Here is a 24,925-nt window from a genome sequence, read left to right as displayed (position 1 = left end):
AATCTTTTTAAAAAATAAAATCACATGGGTTTTATTTAAAGCATACTGCATAATACACTTTAAAAAATATACTCTTGAATATAATTGTTCATTAAGTTGTCATATCTTGACTGGCCAGTTGGTGTCACTGTGGCACAGGCAATGAAATTGTAAATGTTTCTGTCCAGGTTTTTCTGTCTCATTGCAGATGTTTCATTCTTCATTTGGCTTCTCCTCTTAGTCTGTCCTGCAGAAGGCCCTGGTTAGAGTCTAACTCAACATTCATATTCTAACAGAGATTGTAATGTAAAAGCTAGTCCTAGAAATCCCTTGGTGGCATACGTTAATATTTTGTTAAACATATGTTAATATTTTGAGGTTTGTTACTCTTTTCTTAAGATGAGGGACAACAGCTATATAGAGGATAGGATAATGGTCTTAGTATTATCACAATTTTTTACGGCAAAAATATTTCTTTCTAAATAAAAATTCTTATTTTTTAAAGATCAGTAAAGTTCAGTCTCAAAGATTACAGGTTATTCTTTGATTTGTAAGCCACATTTTATTTTTAATTTATTCTTTAAAGTGCTGGTCAAAGTATTAGATTAAAACATGCAATTCATGCCATGAATTAGAGAAGCCAATATAAGCTCCAAATAGTTGATACTTTTTGTTAATTATGTTTATGTTTGACAGATTTAGCAAAGTTATGTTAGTAGATATGGGTAAAACAAAATTTTTTCTGTGGTAGGCCCAAAACTAAAATCCATAATTTAGTTTTTTCCACCTGTGGATCTTTTCTCTAGATAAATGTACATATACACAAAACTACCAAATTTTGCATTCAGTTTTAAGGGAGTTTAGGACTCGCTGAACCCTGCCTATGGCTCCTTAGTTTCCTGGGTCTTAAAAACGTCTGGTCTACAAGTTTTGATTTTGAGTTAAATCACAGGATTTTAGTTCAGTAGGAGTATTTTAGAGATCTCTGAGTTCCACTGCTTTGTTTTACAGTTGAGAAAAAGGGCCCCTTAGGTTGTGATGGAATTACACATATTAGCTGGCTATACCTAGAGCTTATGTGACTTGATTATAAGTGAGGACAAAAATGTTTCCTTCATTCATTACCTTATCTATAGTGCTGCCACATATAGATAATCAAAGCTTTCATTAAATGTTTGATGAATAAATGAGTGAATGAAAACACATGTTTAAGTCAGGACTAGAAACACATTTCTAGATTTCTGTGGATCAACAGGAAGATGTACTGTATTCTTAGACTTGATACATCCATCTATATCTTTAATTTCCCAGCATGTATCGTCATTGTTGTTGTTATTGAAATTTTGTGTATGTGGTCTTTGTTGTTACTGTTCTTTAAAGGCTTTTAGTAAGCTAAATAGTTTCTCCATTCCCTTGTGTTTATCAGTCTGGATTGTAAACTCTAGCAGTCTGGAGAAGATTTGGGAAGGAACATAAGAATAGAAATTGTCAGAAAACTGATTTTGGGGCAGCCCGGGTGGCTCAGCGGTTTAATGCCTGCCTTCAGCCCAGGGTGTGATCCTGGAGACCTGGGATCGAGTCCCACATCAGGTTCCCTGCATGGAGCCTGCTTCTCCCTCAACCTGTGTCTCTGCCTCTCTTTCTCTCTGTGTCTCTTATGAATAAATAAATAAAATCTTAAAAAAAAAAGAAAAAAGAAAAGAAAACTGATTTTGGATATACTTCCTCCCCTCACCTCAGTGTTGTAATTGTCTATTTACTTATCTGCCTTTCCCAAGAGATTGAAATCACTTTGAGGGCAGAAACAGTGTGTTTACACAGCACAATTTATGATTTCATAGTAATTTCTCAATAAAAAATGAATTCCAATATAAGAACTTAAAATTTTTTTTTAATTTTTATTTATTTATGATAGTCACAGAGAGAGAGAGAGAGAGAGAGAGAGAGAGAGAGAGGCAGAGACACAGGCAGAGGGAGAAGCAGGCTCCATGCACCGGGAGCCTGACGTGGGATTCGATCCCGGGTCTCCAGGATCGCGCCCTGGGCCAAAGGCAGGCGCCAAACCGCTGCGCCACCCAGGGATCCCAAGAACTTAAAAATTTTAACATGTTTTCTCCTTCACCCATCCTGTCCTAGAGTTTGAATAGCATGTGATGACAGTTTGTCACCATATTATATATTATTTAATATCACATTTCTGCATTACTCACATCTGAAAAATTTAGTAACTCCATCAGTGGCAACATTGATTTGACAGGGACTTTTTCCAAAGGCCAGTTTTTGCCAGCTGTATATCTTGAACCCTTTCAGAGATAATGGCAAATGTTTTTCAAGGATTGCTTAACTCTTGCAAATGTAGATCCATTTTAATATTTACTTTTCAAAGAAAGAATATATTCTTAGTACTATTACCACAAATTAAGTTTTTAAATATATGTGCTTATTATATATACATCTGTTAAATCAATTCTGGATTGGAATTTCTGTTGAAAAATGTGAATAAAATTTTTACTGAGGAGCAGAAGCCTCATCTCTGTTAAGATATTGTGCCTATAAGGTAGATGGTAGATTCTCCCTTTACTTATAAACAAACTCTATCAAGAATAATTTTTTTTTTATTTCTAGTAGGAATTGTTTTGAATGTAGATACATACAAATGTTCCCACAGTGATAAGTCTTTGAATAAATTCAGCATTCCCGGGATCCCTGGGTGGCGCAGCGGTTTGGCGCCTGCCTTTGGCCCAGGGCATGATCCTGGAGACCCGAGATCGAATCCCACGTCAGGCTCCCGGTGCATAGAGCCTGCTTCTCCCTCTGCCTGTGTCTCTGCCTCTCTCTCTCTCTCTGTATGACTATCGGAAATAAATAAAAAAAAATTTAAAAAAAATTTCAGCATTCCCTTGATGGTGGTTGGTACATGATTTCATTCTTAGTGAATTTCAGTACTCTTTAGAATCTAGATGAAAGGGGTATGGGGGTTGGAGTGATCTAGAGGGTAGGCAGTAAACTATCAAAAGATAGTGATTCTATCTAAATGTTTGTTGAATGAATGAGAGAGAGGAGGGAGAGAGAGAGAGAGGAGACTGAGATTTTGCATGTGTGCTGATAAAATGGAGAAAATAGATAAGTCAGATTTGCTAACTTGATCAAGTGGAATAACAGATACAGGAGGCTGTGACCACAAAGTGAGTTATTAGGCTTAACTAAATTCTAGAATTGTTGCTTCCTGAGGGATAACAGGATCCCAAAGCATGGCCATGGGAGTTCCAGTGGCTCAAGTAGAACGGGGCATGAAAGATGAAAGGGTTAATGAAATTTGAGATCAAAGTATAGATTGGATTGTACTTCATTAGTATATCTTTTATCTGCCCTCACACTTTTTTGGGACCATTGTCCAACTATAAATTACCAAGCCTGTATCAAACTACCAACTTTGAGCTTCCTACAAGTATATTAAGGAGGAAAAAAAAATCATACACCTTTACAGATTGTTATAACTACAACCCATCATTCTGTATCAACATAGGTAGGCAAGCTCATGCAATAGATTTTATTTCATTTTAAGTATTTCATGGTTTGTATTTTTAAAAAGGGGGGGGACGCCTGGGTGGCTCACTCGTTGAGCATCTGCCTTCGGCTCGGGTGTGATCCCGGAGTCCCGGGATCAAGTCCCCCATCGGGCTCCCTGCGAGGAGCCTGCTTCTCTCCCTGCCTGTGTCTCTGCCTCTCTCTCTCTCTCTGTGTGTGTCTCTCATGGATAAATACATAAAATCTTAATTTAAAAAAAAAGCAACAAACTACATACCAGGCCATTATAGACTATGTTTTTAATGAGCTATGAAAACTCATCTTGGACCTTACATATCAGTTGAAACGGAATTGTAAACTGAACATAGAATCATTTCAATCTCTGAAAGTGTGCCCAAGAGCATGCAAAAGGTTAATGACACCTAGAATAATGGTAAGAGTTGAGGATGTGGCAAAGCCCTCCATAAATACTTAGGATTGACTAGAAAGAAGGTCGATGACCATGTTAAGGTGGAGAAGACGGCAGTGAAGTCCTGTGGCCCACAGTGAAATGCGGGATGGGAGTCAATATTGTACAAGTATGGAAAAACAGCTCTACAACAGAGTTCCTTAAAATGTAGGCACAGGATTATCTGCATCAGAATCACCTGGCTTATTTGTTTGAAATTTTGCCTCCTAGGCGTCACACTCCCAACTTAATGAGATCAACGTGGACAGCTGAGAAGAATCTGAATATTTATAAGTTCTCAGGAGGTTCTTACCCAAACTAAAGTTTGAGCCTGGTAATTTAGACGTACCAGTGGATCAAGTCCCCCCATCGGGTTCCCTGCATGGAGCCTGCTTTTCCCTCTGCCTGTGTCTCTGCCTCTCTCTCTGTCTCTGTGTCTCTCATGAATAAATAAATAATTTTTTTAAAAAATGAATAAATAAAACATTAAATGCTGAGTATTAACCTAATGCTTGAATAGAAAGTTAACTTTAGTTTTATTCTATGTTATTGTATAATTGTTAAGCATGACTTTGCTAAGTTCTAAACTTTGAATTGAATGTCAGTGACATAAAATGCAAATTAGAGATTTTATGCTGTTGGTTATAGTGGGCTCATTGTCTCTGCAATACATTCTGGAAACCATAGGGGTAAATGCAGTAACAGTTATTTAAAAAGTTACTAAGCTAAGCCCAGCCTTATAACTGAAAAACTTTAAAAAAAGAAATTGATATGTAAAGGCATATTTTAGACTTTTGTGAATTATGCTAAATTATATTACTCAGAGAATGTGTATGTATTTTACAAAAAACAGAAACAGTCAACAGGCTCACAAAATACTGAATGTTATCTTACAAGTTCTACATTCCTCTCACAAAACCCATATCACTTTGTGTTGCACTCAGCTGCTAGACAACTATCAAAATGATAATTCTGTTTAGAATCTGAATGAACCCATTTGTACCACTTTTGGTTAGGCTCCTTCTGTTGGTGACAGTTTAGACATAGAAAGGCCTTAGTGCTTTTCAGATTTCACAGCTGTTTTACATAAAGGACTTTTTTTCCTGGAAGAACTTTTTGTTGAGTAAAGGACCCCTGGGAGATCATTAAGAGGGGTCTGAGGGGATGTAATATCCTCAGACAAGTAGTTGTTTCTTCTAGAGGCCATGCAAGAGAAGGTGGAAAGCATCCCTGTAACTTCTTGAAAACTTAGGTATTCAGAGATATCCATCATGTTTACTATGTAACCTCTTACCAACTACTACTACTTTATCTCCTTTCTGGGAATTTACGCAATACTTTGTGATACGACAGATGATTCAAATGAGTTATATTCTTTTCAGATAAGTTTCAAGAATACAGCAAACAAAACTGCCCTGGACCTGTATGTCATTTTTATTTTGTTTATGTGTGCTTTTTTAGTCCTCATATTTTGAGAGGTATCTTTGATAGTTATTTGAGCAAGGCAACATTCAAAGAAACCATTCGAAAAATAGTTAATTTTAATGACCAGACATGCCAAGTTTAAAAAATGTCTTGGTAGTTTGGCAGTATTTATTTTGTGAGTGATATGTCTCTCAGAGAGAAAAGATTATCTGTTTTTAATGCAAATATGAATAAGAGGATTAATATTTAAAACTAGAAATCACTGACTTAGTATATTAAAAAATAAACTAGAGGAGATCCCTGGATGGCTCAGAGGTTTGGCGCCTGCCTTCAGCCCAGGGCGGCGTGGTCCTGGAGGCCTGGGATCGAGTCCCACGTTGGGCTCCCTGTGTGGAGCCTGCTTCTTCCTCTGCCTGTGTCTCTGCCTCTGTGTGTGTGTGTGTGTGTGTGTGTGTGTGTGTCTCTCATGAATAAATAAATAAAATCTTTTTAAAAAATTATTTAAAAAAATAAAATAGAAAGGTAAAGATAATTTATTCTGTGAAATGAACAGACCCAGAGATTGGTTTTAAAAAAAGAAGTAAATAAAACTTAATGATTTTTGTTTTTAATTCTAAGTTCTCTTCAAAACAATATTCAAATGAAGAGAATGTTGTCCTGTGACAAGCGGTCTTAAGTGACCCTAGGAACTAAGTGAAAAGGAAAGAAAGAATTAATTGCTTTTGTATTATTAGGAAATAATACGTTGAGAATGTATTTGTGTTAGTGTTTAAACTTAAGCAGATTCTGAAATAATGATTTTTAAAAGGTATTTCTTTAAATTTTTTAGAAAACATAGAAGCTAAAATAAATTCCAAGTCTCTAAAAAACTACTTGTAGCTGTTTACATTTACCATACATTACAGTTAATACTGTGTTTTTAAAGCCTAGTCCTAACTATATTACTAGTTAGTAACTAAGTGATACATTTTTGTGTCCTAGTTTTTTCATCTGTAAAGCAGTAGTGTTAATACCACTTAGTATTATTGTCAAGATTAAAGAGAGACTATACAGGCGGTTCTTGTTTTGTATAGATTCAATATGCATTAATTTCAGTTACCACAGTTTAATTAAATGATGCCAGTCTCCCTACAACACATCTCAGATTTAAGTCTCCATGGTGTATTAACTTTAATTGAATAAAGAACAAACTTCACTGCTAGCACTGAAGTCCATAAATCACTATGTGAATAACAGAGGTGAATCATGATTATTGACCAATCATGTCACTTCTTTCACAGTCTCTTGGTGATTGGTCATTGCATATGCGTTATTCAGCTCATACAGACAGCAAACCCGGTGGTAGTATTACCCTCTTGTCTCTGGGTCATAAATCCATGTGACATTTTCTAAAAGTGGATGATCAAAAGATGGAAGTGCAGCAAAGAAATGAAAAATGATAACACTGGAAAAAGTGAAATTCAAATCAAACCTAAATGGAGTTTTGGAAGAAATAGCTGACTGTAGGGATGTTGACACTGTTACTGTTGGAGAGACCCTAGATTTGTTCTGGAAGAACTTAGTGAAGCCTCATTGAATAACATAAACAAGGAAAGAGCTTTAGCTGTGACGAGAATTTTTAAAGGTCATGGAATAATCAATATTTTCCATGAATCACTTTATACAGTTTTAGCTTACTTGATCATTTTTACAGTCCTGATCTGTAATGCAGAGTGAGGGCTGCCTATACGTTCATTAAAGTGCTTAAAACAATTTCTAGCATGTAATAATTGTCCAAGAAATGTCTTTCACAGTAATTATTAGCAACAGCATTGATTAGTTGTAACAACAATTGTAGTAAAGGAGAGGGATGCCTAACGTTAACAGGTGCTGAGAAATACATATTGGGTGCTTTGCCTATATTAACTAGCTCGTCTGATTTTCATAGATTTTATAGAACTCTGAATTAATTTTTAGCCTCTTTTTACTGCTGAGCAAACAGGGGTTAAGCAAGTTTTTAAGTATTTGTCCAGGATCACACAGCCACTAACTAGGAAAGCTGGTATCCAAATTAGGTCTGTCTAAATTATCTTTCCAGGTCTTCATGTTCTTAGTAATAGTTGATTCTTTTTTTTTTTTTTTTATTCATGATAATCACACAGAGAGAGAGAGAGAGAGGCAGAGACATAGGCAGAGGGAGAAGCAGGCTCCATGCACCGGAAGCCCGACGTGGGATTCGATCCCGGATCTCCAGGATCGCGCCCTGAGCCAAAGACAGGCGCTAAACCGCTGCGCCACCCAGGGATCCCTAATAGTTGATTCTTGATTAGATTATGATGCTCTTAAAAAATGATTTGAGTTTTTGCTATTAATAAACATCTTTAAAATATGCCATAAGAAATTCAGAAGGTAATTCCATAAGGAATTCTAATTAGGATAAAGAAAGCAAGAATAAATATTTGTAGCTTACTTGTGTTTATTATTTTGTTATTGTGTTGTTATTTTATGTTTATTAATTTTTTGTCCCCATAATGATTAGCAGTAAGACTTAAAATTTAAAAAAAAAATTGTTGTAGCTTTGCTTGGATAACACATTGGAGTAAGTATCTTTTTTTAAGGCCAATTTGAAGAGATGTCCTTGGTAAAACTAATGTTAATTGGTTTTCTGTTTTGGTGTAGACCTGTCACCTCCATTGAATTTTACAGCAGTTTCTTTTGGTTTTGCAAATGAATAACTCTGCATATTACGTATGCATTGGTTTTATGACTATTTTTTAATGTTTTTGTTAAATATTAGATATAAAAGAGTATTGACACAAAATGTGTAAGATATAAAGAATAACAATACAAACGAAAGGCATCAAGATTGGAAGAGATAAAACTCTGCGTGTAAACAGCGTGGTCTTGTATATAGAAAATCCTAAGGAATACACACGCACAAAAAAAAACCTATTAGAACTGATAAGTTCAGCAGAGTTATGAAATGCAAGAGCATTATGCAGAATCCAGTTTATTTTTAAGAAATAAATAATGCAAAAAATTGAGGGGAAAAAAATCCACTACTCAGGAGTATGTGCAAGACTTGGACACTAAAAGCTGTAGAACATTGTTGAAAAAAATTAAAGATCTAAGTAAATGAAAGGACAACATCTCATGTTTATGGATCAGAAGACTTAACTCATTAAAGTGGCAGTGCTCCCCAAATTGACCACATTCAACATAATCTCTATCAAATTCTCTTTTTTGTAGAAATTGACAAACTGGTCATATGTAAAATCATTATATCCAGAATAGCCGAAAAATCTTGAAAAAAATGAACAGTTTTAGGACTCACTGATTTTAAAACTTACTACAGAGCTATAGCAATCAAACAATATGGTACTAGCATAAGGAAGACATAGGCCAGTGGAGCAAAATTAAGAGTCTAGAAATAAATAGACCCTTACATTTGTGGACAGTTGAGTTTCACCAAAGGTGCCAGGAGTTTTCAATGAGGAAAGGGTAGTCTTTTCAACAAATGGTATTGGGACAACTGGATATCCATATGCAAAGAATGAAATTAGATGCAGACCTCACACCACGCTCAAAAATTAACTCAAGGGGCGCCTGACTGTCTCGGTCAATGGAGCATGTAACTCTTGATCTTGGGGTTGTGAGTCAGAACCCCACATTGGGTGTAGAGATAGCTTAAAAATAAAATCCTAAAAAAATTAACTCAAAATCTATCAAAGATTTAAATGTAAGAGCTACAACTATAAAATTCTTAGAACAAAAAACAGGTATAAATCTTCATGACTTTGGATTAAGCACTTTAGTTTCTTAGGTAAAACACCAAAAGCATAAGCAACTAAAGAAAAAATAAATTGGAGTTAATCAGAATTTAAAACTTTTATGCTTCAAAGAATGCCACGAAGAAAGGTAAAAGGCAGCTCCTAGAATGGGGAAAAAATATTTGCAAATCACTTACCTGATAAGGGAATTGTGTCTTAAAACTCACTTGGCTCACTCCCTCACACTGCTTTCAGGAATCTGCCCACCCAAAGTAGCACTTTTTGCTGGTCACTCTATATCTCTTTTATCCCGCCTTAAGAAAACAAACTTATTTACTGTTTGTTACTTACAGTACTTATTACCTGTCTTATATTTATTTGTTTACTATCAGGCTGCTCCTCCTTCCTTCCTCAGTGTGAGTCCAATTTGGGCAGAGACCCTTTGCTACACTGTTCCATCTGTAGTGTCTAGAGCAGTGGCTGTCATTGGTGTTCATTGAATGTTGGCAAAATGAATAAATAAATCCTTCATGTTCCACAGCTCAAGCAGTACCTGCTCTTTTCATATTTGGTTTTCATAGATTAAGTCCCTGTTCTGAATTCCTCTGATACCTATTGTCTTTACTTTGGCAACAGTTCAACTTTTACATTAATATTTGTATATCTTGTCTCTCCACTGAGGCAAGGACTGTACCTTACCTTTTTCTTTGCCTAGAAAGTCTAACACAGAGGGAGTCAGCTAATACTCATTAAATTTAAAGATGAATTTATTGCTATAGCAGCTTCTTAATGCATATGGTATTGAATCATAAGTCCTTTAGTTCATTCAATAAATTCATTTATTCATTCAACACATATTTATTGGATATCTACTATATCTCAGGCACTATTTCAGGTGCTAAACATATAGCTAAAACAAAATAGGCAACATACCTGCTCTCATGAAGCTTACGGTATAAAGGAGAGCAGATAAAAATAAACACAATACTGAGTGATATCTGCTATGAAAGGAATAAAACAGAGTAAGCAGACTAAGGAGTTCTAGTGTGAGGCTATAAGAGTTGGTATTTTATTTTTTTAAGATTTATTTATTTTGGAGAGAGAGGGGAGGGGTGGAGGGAGAGAATTTCAAGCAGATTCCCTGCTGAGCATGGACCCCAATGAAGGGCTCAATCCCATGACCCTGAGATCATGACCAGAGCCAAAAAGAAGAGTTCAACACTTAACCAACTGAGCCACCCAGTTGCCCTGAGAGTTGCTATTTTATATGTTGTCCTGGGAAAGTCTCCCTGGCAAAAGAAACAAGCCCTGTAGATGACAGGTAGAAAAGCATTCAAGAAAAAAGAAAACCCAGGAAATACAAGGCTCTGAAACAAAGACAGCTTTATTGTTTTTGAAGGAACTTCATGGCTGTAACGCTGAGGCTGGTAGGAGATAAATCATGTAAATACCTTGAGAACATTTAACAGTCTGGGCTTTCTTTTTTCTTTTTTTTTTTTTTTTAAGATTTTATTTATTTATTCATGAGAGACACAGGCAGAGGGAGAAGCAGGCTCCATGCAGGGGGAGCCTGATGTGGGACTCGATCCCAGGACTCCGGAACCATGCCCTGGGCTGAAGGCAGACGCTCAGCCACTGAGCCACCCAGGCGTTCCTGGGCTTTCTTCAAATGAGATGGGAGGCTATTGGAGAGCTTTTGCAAACAGGGTAATTTTGGTTGATGTGTGGATTTAGAGGTGTGTGTCTTGGATAGAAGCAAGGAGATCAATTAAGAGGCTCTTGGAGTAATCCTGTCAAAATATGATAGCTTAGCTTAGATCATAGTGGTAGCCGTGGAAGTGGTGAGAATTGGTTTCATCTTGGATATATTTTGAAAGTGGATCTGATAGAATCTATGAATGGTTTGGATGTGGATGTAAGAGAAGAAGAATCAAAGGGTAACTCCTAAGATCTGGACTAAGAGTTTGGTAGTGGAGATGCTGTTAACTGAGAGGAGTGAAAACATAGGTGGTATTACTTTGTTTTGTCTGTTGGGAATTGTGGATTTACTGTAGAACCAGTTAGTTTTGGACACATTAAGTTTGAGATGCAAATTTAATATCCAAGTTGAAATAATAAGTATGTGACCAGATATACTGGAGTTAAAGAGGGAGGCCTAGGTCAGACACCTAAGTTTGGAAGTTGTCAATGTATAGATGGTTTTTTAAGCCATACAAATCAATTAGACAACTCAAGAAGTGACTATAGGGGGCACCTGGGTGGCTCAGTGCTTGAGCATCTGCCTTTGGCTCAGGTCATGATCCCAGGGTCCTACATCGGGCTCCCTGCATGGAGCCTGCTTCTCCCTCTGCCTATGTCTCTGACTCTCTCTCTGTGTCTCTCATGAATAAATAAAATCTTCAAAAAAAAAAATGATTGTAGGAAAAAAGTCCTCTGACTGAACCCTGGGGCACTCCAGAATTTGGAGGTTGGGGAGATGAGGAGAAATCAGCAAAGGAGAATATAGTAGAATATAACAGATGATGTAAGAGGAAAGTCAGGAGTATCTGAAGTTAGCTGGAGTATTTAAAGTACGAGGAGAGAACAATTACCTGTGTCAAATACTGTTTGATAAGTCAGTTTGATAAGATGAGAATTAACCTCATTGGTTATTAATTCAGGGTCCACCATACCAATCAAATAATTGCCCAAGGCAAAATTCATGAGCTCCTTGAGAAAAACCCTTCTCCACACTTGCCAGTATGTATCTGTTAAACTTAGACTTTGCCAGGGTGCCTGGGTGGCTTAGTCAGTTAAGTGTCTGACTCTTAATTTTGGCTCAGATCATGATTTCAGGATCATGAGATCAAACCCTGTGTCAGGTTCAGTGCAGAGTCTGCTTAAGATTCTCTCTTCCTCTGTCCCTCCTCCTGTGTACACTCTTTCTCAAATAAATAAATGAATAAAACCTTTTTAAAAAATTTAGACTTTGCCAATTAGAAAATTTAAAGTGTTCTGAGTTTTCAAATTGTAACTGTACATTATATGTGATGTGGTACCATATTAAAGGATTTCAAAGAAATATTTTTGTTTCAGTGCATCATTTGTCATTATTGTGGGAAACCAATAGAATCCATAAATGCTGATTATGAAAATTGGGTAATTCCTCATATCCAAGCCAGAGGAAGGAAAGGACTTTTGGAAATCTGTGTTTCTTGGCTTTCTCTCTGTATATATTTTTTAAACCATTTAAACCATAAGACTGAATGTGGAATATTATATTTATTATAGCTAAGTTCCAATTATAAGCTAATTTGCAATTGGGTTGACTAATATCAGTGTTTAACATAAATCTAAATAGCAGAAAATTTCCTTTATCTCACCCTGATGAAATCAAAGGAAAAGTAATATTGCAAGTGAATGATTTGTTTATACTGACCTTTAGCCAGGTTCTTCATGATTGTATTAGACATCAGTTTTTACACAATAGACATCTTAATTCTGTTCTTTAAAATGATTTTTCTGATGTATCAATAGCTTAGGAATTTGAAAATTGAATTTTTATATCTGCTTGCTGCTTAGTTCTAGAGTAGTGGAAGTATTTTGTATTTAACATATACCATAACCTCTTAATAACAAGTCTTGTGGAGTTTGTTGCTGTTTACATACTATAGAATGTATATAGAATTCCATTACACAATGCCACAACAGCATTCTCTACATCGTAGAGAAAAAGATAGTTTAAGATGGGAATAAAAGGACACCATCATGCTGAATTGCTATGTGGTGTGAGAGTTTTTTACAAAGATTTTCTCTTTTATTCAAATGTTGCCAAGGATTTGAAGCGTTCATTACCAGCTGGACTTGGTCTCTCAGAAACCCAAATTACATCTCATGGCTTTGACAGTACCAAAGAGGGGGTTATTGAAGCAGGAGCATTACAAGGTAAGAGCCCACCTATTTTTAAAAATGGCTGGGATGGAGGATGGGAGAAATGCATCAAAAGCTACCTTTATTAATAAAGCATAATGAAGTCCTTTGATTCTGTGATAAAATGCTGATTTTGTAAGCATAATCTTTTTTCTCTTCAATTTAAATAATGTTAATTGTTTTAGTAATCTTTAGGTAAATAAATCATTATGTATTTATACATTTATTTGTATATATTTATATGTAATTTATTTCTGTAAATACAGCAGAATTTCACTGATTTGGTTTTAAAATACTAAAGGAAAAAAATAAAATGCTAAAGTAAAAATTAAAACACTATATCAAAAATACAAATTTAAATTATTTTAGCTTTTATTTTTTTATTTTAGCTTTTAACTACAAAATATGTAAGTCAATATTGTTTTGTATAAATACATATTTCCTATTTCAAAGCAATTAGAAAAATTGCTTTTATTTTTCCTATTATACATTTCATATAAGAGGTCTCCCAAGACCACCCTCAGATTCAGTAATTTGCTGTGAGTACTCACAGGACTCAGTATATAGTCATACTCTTGGTGATGATTACTACAGGGAAAGTATACCAAACACAGTTAGCAAGAGCAAAGGATGCCTGAGGGAGCCTGGTAAACTGGGCATACTTGAAAAGGTCTTCTCCCAGTGCAGTCACACAGGACATTAGACGGCGGTTGTTAATTATGCTTAATTCCCCTAGCGGACTATGACAACATGTATGAATTATTGCAAACCAGGGAAGCTCATTAGAGCCTCAGTGCCCAGGGTGTTTATTGGAGATTGCTCGAATAGGCACCCTCTGCCTAGCATGTACCAACATTCCAGACTCCCAGGTGGAAAACAGGCACTTAGCATAAACCACATTGTTTGTATAAACATTCAGGCATAATGAGCCAGTCTTAACCATTCCAAGAATTGAGGGAATCTTCCCAAAATTAAGTTTCCAGATGCCAACCAAAGGCCAGTTGTGTAGGCTGGTCCCTTTAAGGATAAACAGATGTGCTATGTTAATTCTTTTCTGCACACATTTCATATATAGGTCTATTTTTAATATAAAGGAAAAAAGTTGCATCCTTTCAATATTCTTGCATTTAGTAACCTTTTTCAAGTGTTTTTTCATTTTCATGTGAATGAAAGTAAAACCATGTAAACAAAACAAAAAATGTAAACATTTGGATGTAAAAAGGAATTGTTTTGACAGAGCAATAGTTAAAATAGTTACTATATTTGATGTTCAGTGAAGTATATTAATTTTTAACACTTCATTATAATTTCATAAAATGAAAAAATCTCTGCTTTGCAATCCTTAGCCCTCTTGTAGATAATAGTATTCTGTATTTTTATTATACTAATAGCCAATACTCTATTCAAAAACAACTTATGTTTTGAAATATATTCTTTCCTAAATAGGTCCTGCAAATAAGCATTTACGATAATCCAAAATAACAATCTCTACTCTAGGCTATAAAATAAATAAGCTACCTAGGGACATCATTTTTTTTACCTTTTTCATCCTTATGTTCAGAAAAATAAAACCATAGAAAGGTAGCATATGTGTCAATATCTTAGTAGTCATTATATAGCATTCTGGCATTCTTATCTAGGGGATAACTTTAACTTTGAAAGGGTTGACTGAGTGCTTAAAGAATAAAAGACATATTTTGCATGATGTGACACCATTTTTGGACCAGTCACCAGTTTCCAAATTTAAATGTCAATAGAGAATTAAAAAATGTTTTTACCGTTGAGATGTTTTAAGCATTCTCAATGAAATCATTTAACTGACATTTGGTTTAATCTTTTTTCCCTTACATAGCATAGTATTATACAATGATTAAAATCAACTGACCATTATAAACTGTTGTGCATAAGCATGGAAATGCTGATGAGTTTCACTTGCTAGTTTCACATCCTAGTTCTTCAAAATGAAATAAAAAATATGTTTCATGATAATGGCAGTAATTTATGTTTCTTTGAATTGACTTCATGTAACATTTTTTAACAGGATATTGTTGATCAGTATATTAAAAAGATAATCATTCTGCCATATGCAGATTAGTTAAGCATTTATTAGAAAGTTGGGGGTGGTTCTTTTTTTTTTTTTTAAGATTTTATTTATTCATGAGAAAGAGAGAGAGGCAGAGACATAAGCAGAGGGAGAAGCAGGCTCCTTGCAGGGAGCCTGTGTGGAACTTGATCCCAGGACTCTAGGATCATGACCTGAGCCAAAGGCAGATGCTCAACTGCTGAGCCACCTAGGCATCCGGAAAGTTGGGTTTTTTTTTTTTGTTTGTTTGTTTGTTTTTTTAGAAAGTTGTAGTTGTTTTTGTTTTTTAAAGATTTTATTAATTTATTCATGAGAGCCACAGAGGCAGAGAGACACAGGCAGAAGGAGAAGCAGGCTCCTCGCAGGGAGCCCGACATGGGACCCGATCCCAGGTCTCCAGGATCACGCCCTGGGCTGAAGGCAGGCGCTAAACCATTGAGCCACCTGGGCTGCCCAAGATTTTAGATTTTTAAGAATTATTTTTTATTGGATATTAGTGAATGATTTTAGTAACTAGTTTAGTCTAAATTAGTGGGTTTTGTAAAGTGTTGAAGATATAGAGAAGTGATAATATTACCCTTGAAAGGAAAAGGAAAAGACTGAAGTACCCAGTTACCAGGGTACTACATCTTCTGCTGTTTTAGTTTGGAAAATTCTGTATCATTTGTTACATATATTATACACATCTCCCTCTGTGTCATTGAATTATTTCTTATGCAGGACTAATAAACAGTAATAACCAGAACAACAGAGCTCTGTTTCTGGGATCATCAAGAAATGGAATTAGAGTAGTTGTCTTTTTTTTTTTTTTTTAAACATTTGCTCATATAACAGAAACCCTTGTGCCTTAGATAGTAGAGATAGTCTTTGTTTAAAATGGTGATTTGGTGATTGCGGGATGCCTGGGTAGCTCAGCAGTTTAACGCCTGCCTTCCACCCGGGGCATGATCCTGGAGTCCTGGGATCGAGTCCCACATCGGGCTCTCCACGTGGAGCCTGCTTCTCCTTCTGCCTATGTCTCTGCCTCTTTCTCTCTCTGTGTCTCTCATGAATAATTAAATAAAATCTTCTAAAAAATAAAATAAAATAAAATGGTAATTGGATTGGATAACCTTTTAAAATGCCTTCCAACTCAATAAGTAACTTATGGATTAGTATTTTTTGTATTGAATTTAATAATGGAGATTTTAGGATATGAATTCAGAGCATCTGAGTCTGATAAGCTGTCTTAACCCCTCTGGGTTTAGTTTCTCTTGTAGTTTGTCAGACTTAGTTAATTTCTGTCATCCTCTCTAGTTTTAAATTTTATAGTTAAACAGATTTGAAGAGATAAATATCTCACTTTGGAAGGTAGTGCCAATCTATTTTGGTCTAGTGTATGTTTGGATTTTAATGTTAGATGTAGTTCAAATTAAGGTTTTCATATTATTAAAACTAGTGACTTTCTCCATCAGAACTGAGTATATCTGGGATATAACCAATTATTACAAACTCTAAGTAAAGAACTTTGATCTTGATTTCTGTCCTATTAGAACATTTTAATTTTAAATTTGATTCATTATACGATTTCTAGGGAACTGGGAGAGTGTAGTTGAAATAAAAGTACCAGACATTAAAATATTCTTAGCTGAATGTGGAAGGACATTTCAAGTGCAGAGTTAACTTAAAATTTAATGGTGTTTCATTGAAAAATTTTTTTCCTTTGGGACACCTGGATGCCTCAGTGGTTGAGCATCTGCCTTCAACTCAAGGCATGATCCCTGGATCAAGTCCCACGTCAGGCTCCCTCTGCCTATGTCTCTGCCTCACTCTGTCTCTCATGAATAAATAAATAAATCTTTAAAAAAATTTTTTTTTCCTTTGATTCTCAAACTTAGTTGTATTTGACAGTAATTTGAGTGGCTTTTTAAAAAACTACAGATGCCTAATGTACAGCATGTGACTAGAGTTAATAATACTGTATTATATACTTGAAATTTACTAATAAAATAGAACTCAAATAACCACAGAAAAGTAACCAAAAGTAGTGCTGGATATATTAGTTTGTGGCATTCATTTCACAGTATATACATATATCAAAATACCACATTGTACATCTTAAATATATACAGATATTTTGTTTAATAAATAAAAATAATTAGAATAGCACTCTACCTCGGGACTTCCAAACTTCAGAATACAGACAAATCACCCAAGGATCTTTGTGAAAATGCAGATTCTAGTTCACTGGGTCTAGGGCAGGGCTTGAGTTTTTGCATTTTTAATGAGCTCTCAGGTCAAATACTTGATGTGGGTTCCTGGCATCTGCACTATGAATAGCAGTGATCTATACTGTGTGCTATTGGGTTTGTGATGTGAAATTTTAGACTACAATTCCCGTAAAGGTTGTGACTCATTCACATTTTTGTGGATTTTAATTATAATTTTGATACATTATTACATACCTTTGTTTACTTAAGGAGCTTTCCTTTGAATGTAGAAGAAGCAGGTTATAAAATATTTACTTAAGCTTCAAATCGTTCAACTATGGAGTTTGAATCACATTCTCTTAATTGGTTTGGAAATAGAGTCCAGGTAAAGTCCTGTTTAGACGTGTTCTTGCCAAGTTTCTTCTTATAGTTAATGTGTTTTGTTTGGTTTCAACAGTTCATGAAAAGTTTCTACAAGAACTCTGCCTGCCTCCATTTACTTTTAGTCCATTCCTGCAAGAAAGCAAATATATTAAAGTTTTTAATCCTAGTTTTTGAATATTTTAAGGGAAATATCAGTAAACTGATATTCAAAACGTGCAATATGTGGAGGAGGAAAAGGATTTTCATAGTTAAATGTCTACCCTTTCCAGGTTCCCCAGCACCACCATTGCCATCTGTTATGTCTCCCAGCAGGGTTGCAGCTAGTCGACTGGCTCAACAAGGAAGTGATTTAATTGTTCCTGCAGGTATTCACTGCACTGATTGGATAAAACCCTTGCTACTTCTGAAACTAAACCAATTTGCTTAGTTTCATAATCCCTTACTTTATATTCCTAGGTGTGGGTAATCTGGCTTTGTCTTTTGGTGGCTGCTTCTTTCTTTTTTTAACAATAATGAAAATAATCTTTCTAGCCATACCTATCTTTCTGGCTTTTCAGAGCTATTAACTATATATCTTAAACCTGAAATTTATTTCACTTTAAGATTAAAAAACATTGTAAGATTGGATTCATTTTAAATCATGCTTTCTTTACTCTGGAAAATATATATTCACTTTTACTTGAGCCTCTCAGCTTTGCAGCTCTGCTCTCTGTTTTCAGTTAAACAAAAAAGGAGCCTTCAACAATTGGGTTGTTCATTATTTGGAATGGGTCAAGTGGAAAATGTTGTGTCTTCCTACTTTCAGCCACAGCTTACAGATAGCTTGCAAATTGCAACAAAACGATATATAATTTACCAGTTATGCCCAATGAAAAATATTGGGGAAAATACATTTCTTTACATTGAATTCCCTCTATGCTTTAATATTGCAGGATGATAAAACAGGAAAAAGCTGAACTATATATTTCTTTTAACATGAAGTGTTAACATTCTGTAGTTTGTTTTGATGAGAATTTTTTAAATCTTAAATGTATTTGATTTTATATACTGTTTTTGATCTTAGGTAGTGGTAAAGTTGTGGCAAAAGCTGATCTGACTGTAGGAGTGAGAAAATAAGTTTTTGCTCTGACTTTAAAAACCATTTTTTAAGAGATTTTTCTCTTCTGTTTTACTGGTTTATTTTTTTATTTTTTTTATTACTGGTTTTTTTAAATCATTATATAGTTTTTGTTATAAGTCAATAGTATCATAAGCATTTAACTATTTTCTCCTATGAAAAATATTTTACTATAGAAACTCTATAAGTGTAGAGTTGCTTTTACATCACAATTTCTTAATTGTTGGAGCAATGCACTGTCAGGGCTTTATACTGCCCTTATTAATTATGGCTTTTTGCAGGAGGGTGGGTGGTCTCTTTAGGAAACAAGGAAATACAATGTAGGTCTTGTTTTAGCCTAGCCTTTCATACTCTGGTTGAATATTTATTTTAATGACTTTGAAATTTGAATTATATTTTTAAATCCTCCAAAATTATAGTAACCTCTGTTGTTGCTCTGTTCTACATCGTATGATGAAAGGAGATGACTGTGAAGAGTACATAACCTTGCCAGATTTTTACTGACACAGTTTTTTTTAGGTTCATTAGGTTATATGATTAATTGTGGAAAATTTGTTTGCTAGAAGTAAAAATCTTATTTGGAAAAGAAGGCAACCTGGTTGCAGCATTTTCTTTTTTTAAGATGACAGTCAAACCACATAACATTTGTGTTGGGTGGGCAGAAATATTTTTTAAGTATTTAGAAATTGTCCTCAGTGATCCAGGAAGTTGTAGTCTTTCACTTGCATAAGTAGTTTAATTTGGAGTTTTTTGGGAGTTTTTGTTTTTTAAGATTTTATTTACTCATTTGACAAAGAGAGAGGCAAAGCAGGAGGAGAGGCAGGCAGAGGCAGAGGGAGAAGCAGGCTCCCCACTGAGCAGGGAGCCCTGAAGTGAGGCTTGATCCTAGGACCCTGGGATCATGATCTGAGCCAAAGGCAGATGCTTAACCAACTGAGCCACCAGGCATAAGTAGTGCATAAGTAGTTTAATTTGAACAGCATCAATGGTTTGGTTTTTTTCCCCTACTTGTCTTTATCTAGTTTTTGTTTTGTTTTTTGTTATGATCATGCAGGTGTCCAGAGAACACAGACCAAAAGTGGACCAGTTATTCTAGCAGATGAAGTAAAAAATCCTGCAATGGAAAAGTTAGAGCTTGTTAGAAAATGGAGTCTAAACACCTACAAGGTTTGTATTTTTTTTAATGTTTCCACCCTAACTGGCTCTAAGAATTTTCATTTGTATGTTATTCAAATTATTATTTGCAATTATATAAATATATAGGAGAGAATACCACCTAAACATAAAAAATACAATTAGAAAATTAAGTATTTTGTTTTCTTGAGCTTTATAAAAATGTAGTTTAAAAAGTCAGTAGCAAAAGAGTAAAAAAAAAGCTACAGGAATGCTTATTAATTGATAGCACATAATTGAAGAAGAATCATATTGCCTTGGAACATGTTTACTTGTAGAACTGCTATAGACCTGTCTGTCCCTACCTCCTGTTTTTGATGCTTTATAACAGGAGAATGTCAAAGAAGTATATTCATTTTTCAGAATTAGAATTCTGTGATCTTATCGTAAACCTAAGCATTAACTGTACAGACAGTACCATGTTGACAAATGAGTTGGACTTCAAAAATTTATTGTTGTTAGTTTCATTGCATCAGAGTAATTGGCAGCTATTTTTTTGTGTGTGTGGCCTCTGTAAAACAAATAAGCAAATTATTGACTCTGTAGTATATTTGATGTATTAGAAATAGCTCAAGCCACAAATCCACTTAGTACCTTTGAATCCTAACAGGGACAAGACAGTAGAATTTAAAGAACAGTTAGGGGGGGACACCTGGGTGGCTCAGAGGTTGAGTGTCTGCCTTTGGCTTAGGGCGTGATTCCAGGTCTGGGGATCAAGTACCACATCAGGCTCCCTGCATGGAGCCTGCTTCTCCCTCTGCCTATGTCTCTGTCTCTGTCTCTCTTATGAATAAATAAATAAAATTAAAAAAAAAAAAAAGAACAGTTAGGGGCACCTGGGTGGCTTAGTCAATTAAGTGGCTGACTCTTGATTTCAGCTCAGGTCATGATCTCAGCATAATGAGATCAAGCCCCTCATTGGGCTACGTGCTCAATGCACAGTCAGCTTGAGGTTCTCTTTTTTCTCCCTCTGCCCCTCCCCTGCTTATGGTCATGCTCACTCATTCTCTCTCTCAAATAAATAAATAATCTTTTAAAAAATTAGTTTTAATAACAGTTAAGTGGAAGAAAACCTTAGTTTCTCAAGTTAGAGAATTGGCCATAATACACTTTATATTTGTGAATTGTTTGTGGCTGTAGTGGTTTGTAAGTCAGAAATTGTTTATATTTTTTTATACAGACCACATGTCTCTTTATGTCTTCTCAAGAGTAATACAGAAGTGAATTTTATTCTTTCAATTAATGCTTTTAAAATATGATCTGAAGTAATCTACAAAAGTACAGGTTTTCTTAAGATAATAAAAGTGCCCTGAAACGTGCTCATGAATCTTTCCAAAAATTATTTACCTCATGCTAGTGTAGCCCTGAGAAATGCCAGTGGTAGTTGTCAAAAATTGATGCCAGCATAAACTGTTCTCATTTAGAACATTGTATTTAATTATTGCTCCTTTGTTATCAAAGATGTGGAAGGATGTGGATTCTCTTTTTGGGGGGGATTCTCTTATTCTGTATATTGTTTCTCATTTTGTATTCTCGTATCACAACAGTTCACCCAGATATTCAAATTTCTACTTCCATCTTCTCATCGATGCCACATATCTATTGTCATTAAATGGGCTGGACTCTGCCTCCTTAATATTGTTTGACTTTATCCCTTTTTTCTCCATTCCAGCTTTCACAACCATAGTCCATATCTTTGTTACTCTCACATTACTGAAATAGCTTCTTGACAAAATCTGTTAGACTACATTTTCTACACTGCCTAAAATGGTTCATTCTTGCTTGAATTTGTTTAGTTGATCCCATTGTCTTTAGAATGGCATAGATCTGACCCATCTACCTCCTCTCTCCCACCCTTGGATCCAATGATCCAACCAAATTCTCCAGAGATTTCCTAAATTGTGCTTTCTCACATGTCTATTAACTTTGTTCATGAGACTGTATTTACCTATTGCTTAGAATTCCTCTTTTTGCTTCCTTTCATTTCACTTATGTGTCTTTCATACCAAACTGAGCTTCATTCATTTATTTATTAAATTTATTCGTTCTGCCATTCCTTTGTTCATTTATTCATGAAATTTGCCTCTATCTAGTAACATTCTATGACCACACAATGAAACCTAAAGAATACAAGCCTTAGTGGTGCCTGGCTGGCTCAGTTGGTAGAACATGCAACTCTTGATCTTAGGGCCATGAGTTCGACGCAACATTGGCTGTAGATTACTTAAAAAAAAAAAAATTAGGGGTATGTGGGTGGCTCAGTCAGTTAAGCGTCTACCTTAGGCTCAGGTCATGATCTCAGGGTCCTGGGATTGAGCCCCGCATTGGGATCCATGTTCAGCAGGGAATCTGCTTCTCTTTCCCTCTTCCCCTACTCATTTTCTTTCTCTCTCTCTCTCTAATAAATAAAATCTTTTTAAAAATTAATCAATTTAACTAATAAAAATAACTACCACCTTAAAAAAATGCACGTCTTATTTCTGAACCAAGTTGTAGTAATTCCAAATTACAAAATTCAGGATTTTCTTCATTTGGGGATCCCTGGGTGGCGCAGTGGTTTGGCGCCTGCCTTTGGCCCAGGGCACGATCCTGGAGACCCGGGATCGAATCCCACGTCCGGCTCCCGGTGCATGGAGCCTGCTTCTCCCTCTGCCTGTGTTTCTGCCTCTCTCTCTCTCTGTGACTATCATAAATAAATAAAAATTTTTAAAAAATTAAAAAAAAAAGATTTTCTTCATTTGAATCTTCCTCTCTTATGTCCTTTAGTTTATGGTTTCCTGTTTTTTTTTTTTTTTTTAATGCTTTTTATCTGTTCCCTGTTTTTTGTCTTTTACTTCTACAATAATCTGAGTTGAATCCTTAGGATTCCATATTTATCTTTTATATTAACATACCACATTGGGCCTTTTTAAAAGTTTGTGTTCTTGCTGCTGTGGACTGTGGGCTGCCAGGATCAGTGAAGGATCTCAAGATGCCTGGGTGAAAACTTACTCTAAAAACCATTGACTGGTTAGCTTTTGGGGAGATCATACCCCGAAACCAGAAGGCCATCGTCAACTCCCTGAAATCCTGGAATGAGATGCTTACCTCCAAGATGACTACTCTTCCTGAGAAACTACCTGCTATGGACTGGGCTTACTACAAGGCCAATGTGGCAAAGGCTGGCTTGGTAGATGACTTTGAGAAGTTTAATGCCCTGAAGGTTCCTGTGCCAGAGGATAAATACACTGTCCAGGTGGATACTGAGGAAAAAGAAGATCTGAAAAACTGTGCTGAGTTTTTCTCTCTCCAAGGTCAGAATTGAAGAATATGAAAAAGAGCTGAAGAAGACGAAGAACATAATTCCATTTGATCAGATGACCACTGAGGACCTAAATGAAGTTTTCCCAGAAACCAAATTAGACAAGAAGTATCCCCCACCCACCCACCAAAAAAAGAAGAAATATCCTTATTGGCCTCACAAGGCAATTGAAAATTTATAAACCTGAGTTGGGGAGAAAGCCCTGGCCCTCATATTATAAACATTGGAGATTAAAAATAAATAAATGAATGAGTGAATGAATGGTTTGTGTTAATGAAATTGACCAGCATTTAAAATGTTGTACACATGGCATAATGCTATATGAAGGAATTACTGTTCTCAGAATGATTATTTTTAACTGAAAATTTTTTTCATCAAAACTTAAATCAGGATATTACAGCCTAAATCAGGAGAGAGGGGCACCTGGCTGGCTCAGTAGAGCATGCAACTCTTGATCTTGGAGTGGAGAGTTCAAACCCTATGTTGGACCTAGAGTTTACTTTAAAAAAAAATTAGGCATGCCTGGGTGGCTCAGTTGGTTGTGTGGCCAGCTATTGATTTTGGCTCAGGTCATGATCTTGGGTCCTGAGATTGGGCCCTGTGTCAGGCTCTTCACTCAGCAAGGAGTTGGTTTGAGGCTTCTCTCTCTCCCGTCCCTCTGCCCCTTCTCCCACCATGCATGCTCTCTCTCCTCCTTTCTCTCTCTCAAATAAATCTTTTTTAAAATTTTTAAAATTATTTTTATACTTAAAAATACATATAAACAGAAGAGAAAAAGAACATTCTAACTTTATGATTTTTTTTAATTTTTATTTATTTATGATAGTCACAGAATGAGAGAGAGAGAGAGAGAGAGGCAGAGACACAGGCAGAGGGAGAAGCAGGCTCCATGCACCGGGAGCCCAACGTGGGATTCGATCCCAGGTCTCCAGGATCGCGCCCTGGGACAAAGGCAGGCGCTAAACCGCTGCGCCACCCAGGGATCCCTAACTTTATGATTTTAATGGAGTTTGTAGCCAATGTGCCTGGGCTGGCATAGGCTTCTTAACTTAAAGAAGCTCAAAGTATAATAACCTTATTGGGTCCCCTTGACTGCATTCTTGTGGCTTTTTTACCTTTTCATTCCAAACTGTGAGCTATGTAGGGCATTCATTGTCATTTGAATAATCCTTCAAGTATAGATTTTGATTTGGTTAATTTAGAACTGTACTTATTACCCATTTTATTGTTGAGCGACTTGATATTAGCTACAACTTTGATCTTCTTTTTCTTGGACTTCAGTTCCTACCTGGTTTTCTGCCTTTAATCTCTGTTTCTGTTCTCTAACAATTAACACTAAATAATTTTTGGGAAGATTCATGAGCATGTTTCAGGGCACTTTTATCATCTTAAGAAAACCTATACTTTTGTAGATGATTTCAGGTCATATTTTTAAAGTATTAATTGAAAGAATAAATTGACTGCCGTATTACTCTTAAGAGTTATGGGCTCTGTATAAACAATTTCTGATTTACACACCACTACAGCCACAAACAATTCACAAATACAGAGAGTGTTATGGCCGCTGCTCTGACTTGAACAGTTAGGGTTTTCATCAACTTAACTGTTCTTTAAATTCTACTGTCTTGTGCCTGTTAAGA

The 24,925-nt window shown here is 35.6% G+C and overlaps 1 protein-coding gene across 10 annotated transcripts in view; it reads left to right on the top strand.

Annotated features, from left to right (window-relative positions):
* The window catches only part of ARFIP1 (ADP ribosylation factor interacting protein 1), a 130,513-nt gene that overhangs the window by 54,468 nt on the left and 51,120 nt on the right, over nt 1-24,925 (top strand). For 9 of the 10 annotated variants that reach the window (XM_055336339.1, XM_055336336.1, XM_055336334.1 and 6 more), the window contains 3 exons: nt 12,945-13,053; nt 17,964-18,059; nt 19,866-19,978. In XM_055336339.1, coding sequence (XP_055192314.1) covers nt 12,945-13,053; nt 17,964-18,059; nt 19,866-19,978 — 318 coding nt within the window. The remainder of the gene's footprint in view (nt 1-12,944; nt 13,054-17,963; nt 18,060-19,865; nt 19,979-24,925) is intronic. The other variant, XM_055336338.1, reaches the window with a different exon arrangement.

Source organism: Nyctereutes procyonoides, unplaced genomic scaffold (assembly GCF_905146905.1).
Source record: "Nyctereutes procyonoides isolate TBG_1078 unplaced genomic scaffold, NYPRO_anot_genome, whole genome shotgun sequence".
In the NCBI taxonomy this organism is placed as follows: Eukaryota; Metazoa; Chordata; class Mammalia; order Carnivora; family Canidae; genus Nyctereutes; species Nyctereutes procyonoides.
This window is presented reverse-complemented; position numbering and strand designations above follow the sequence as displayed.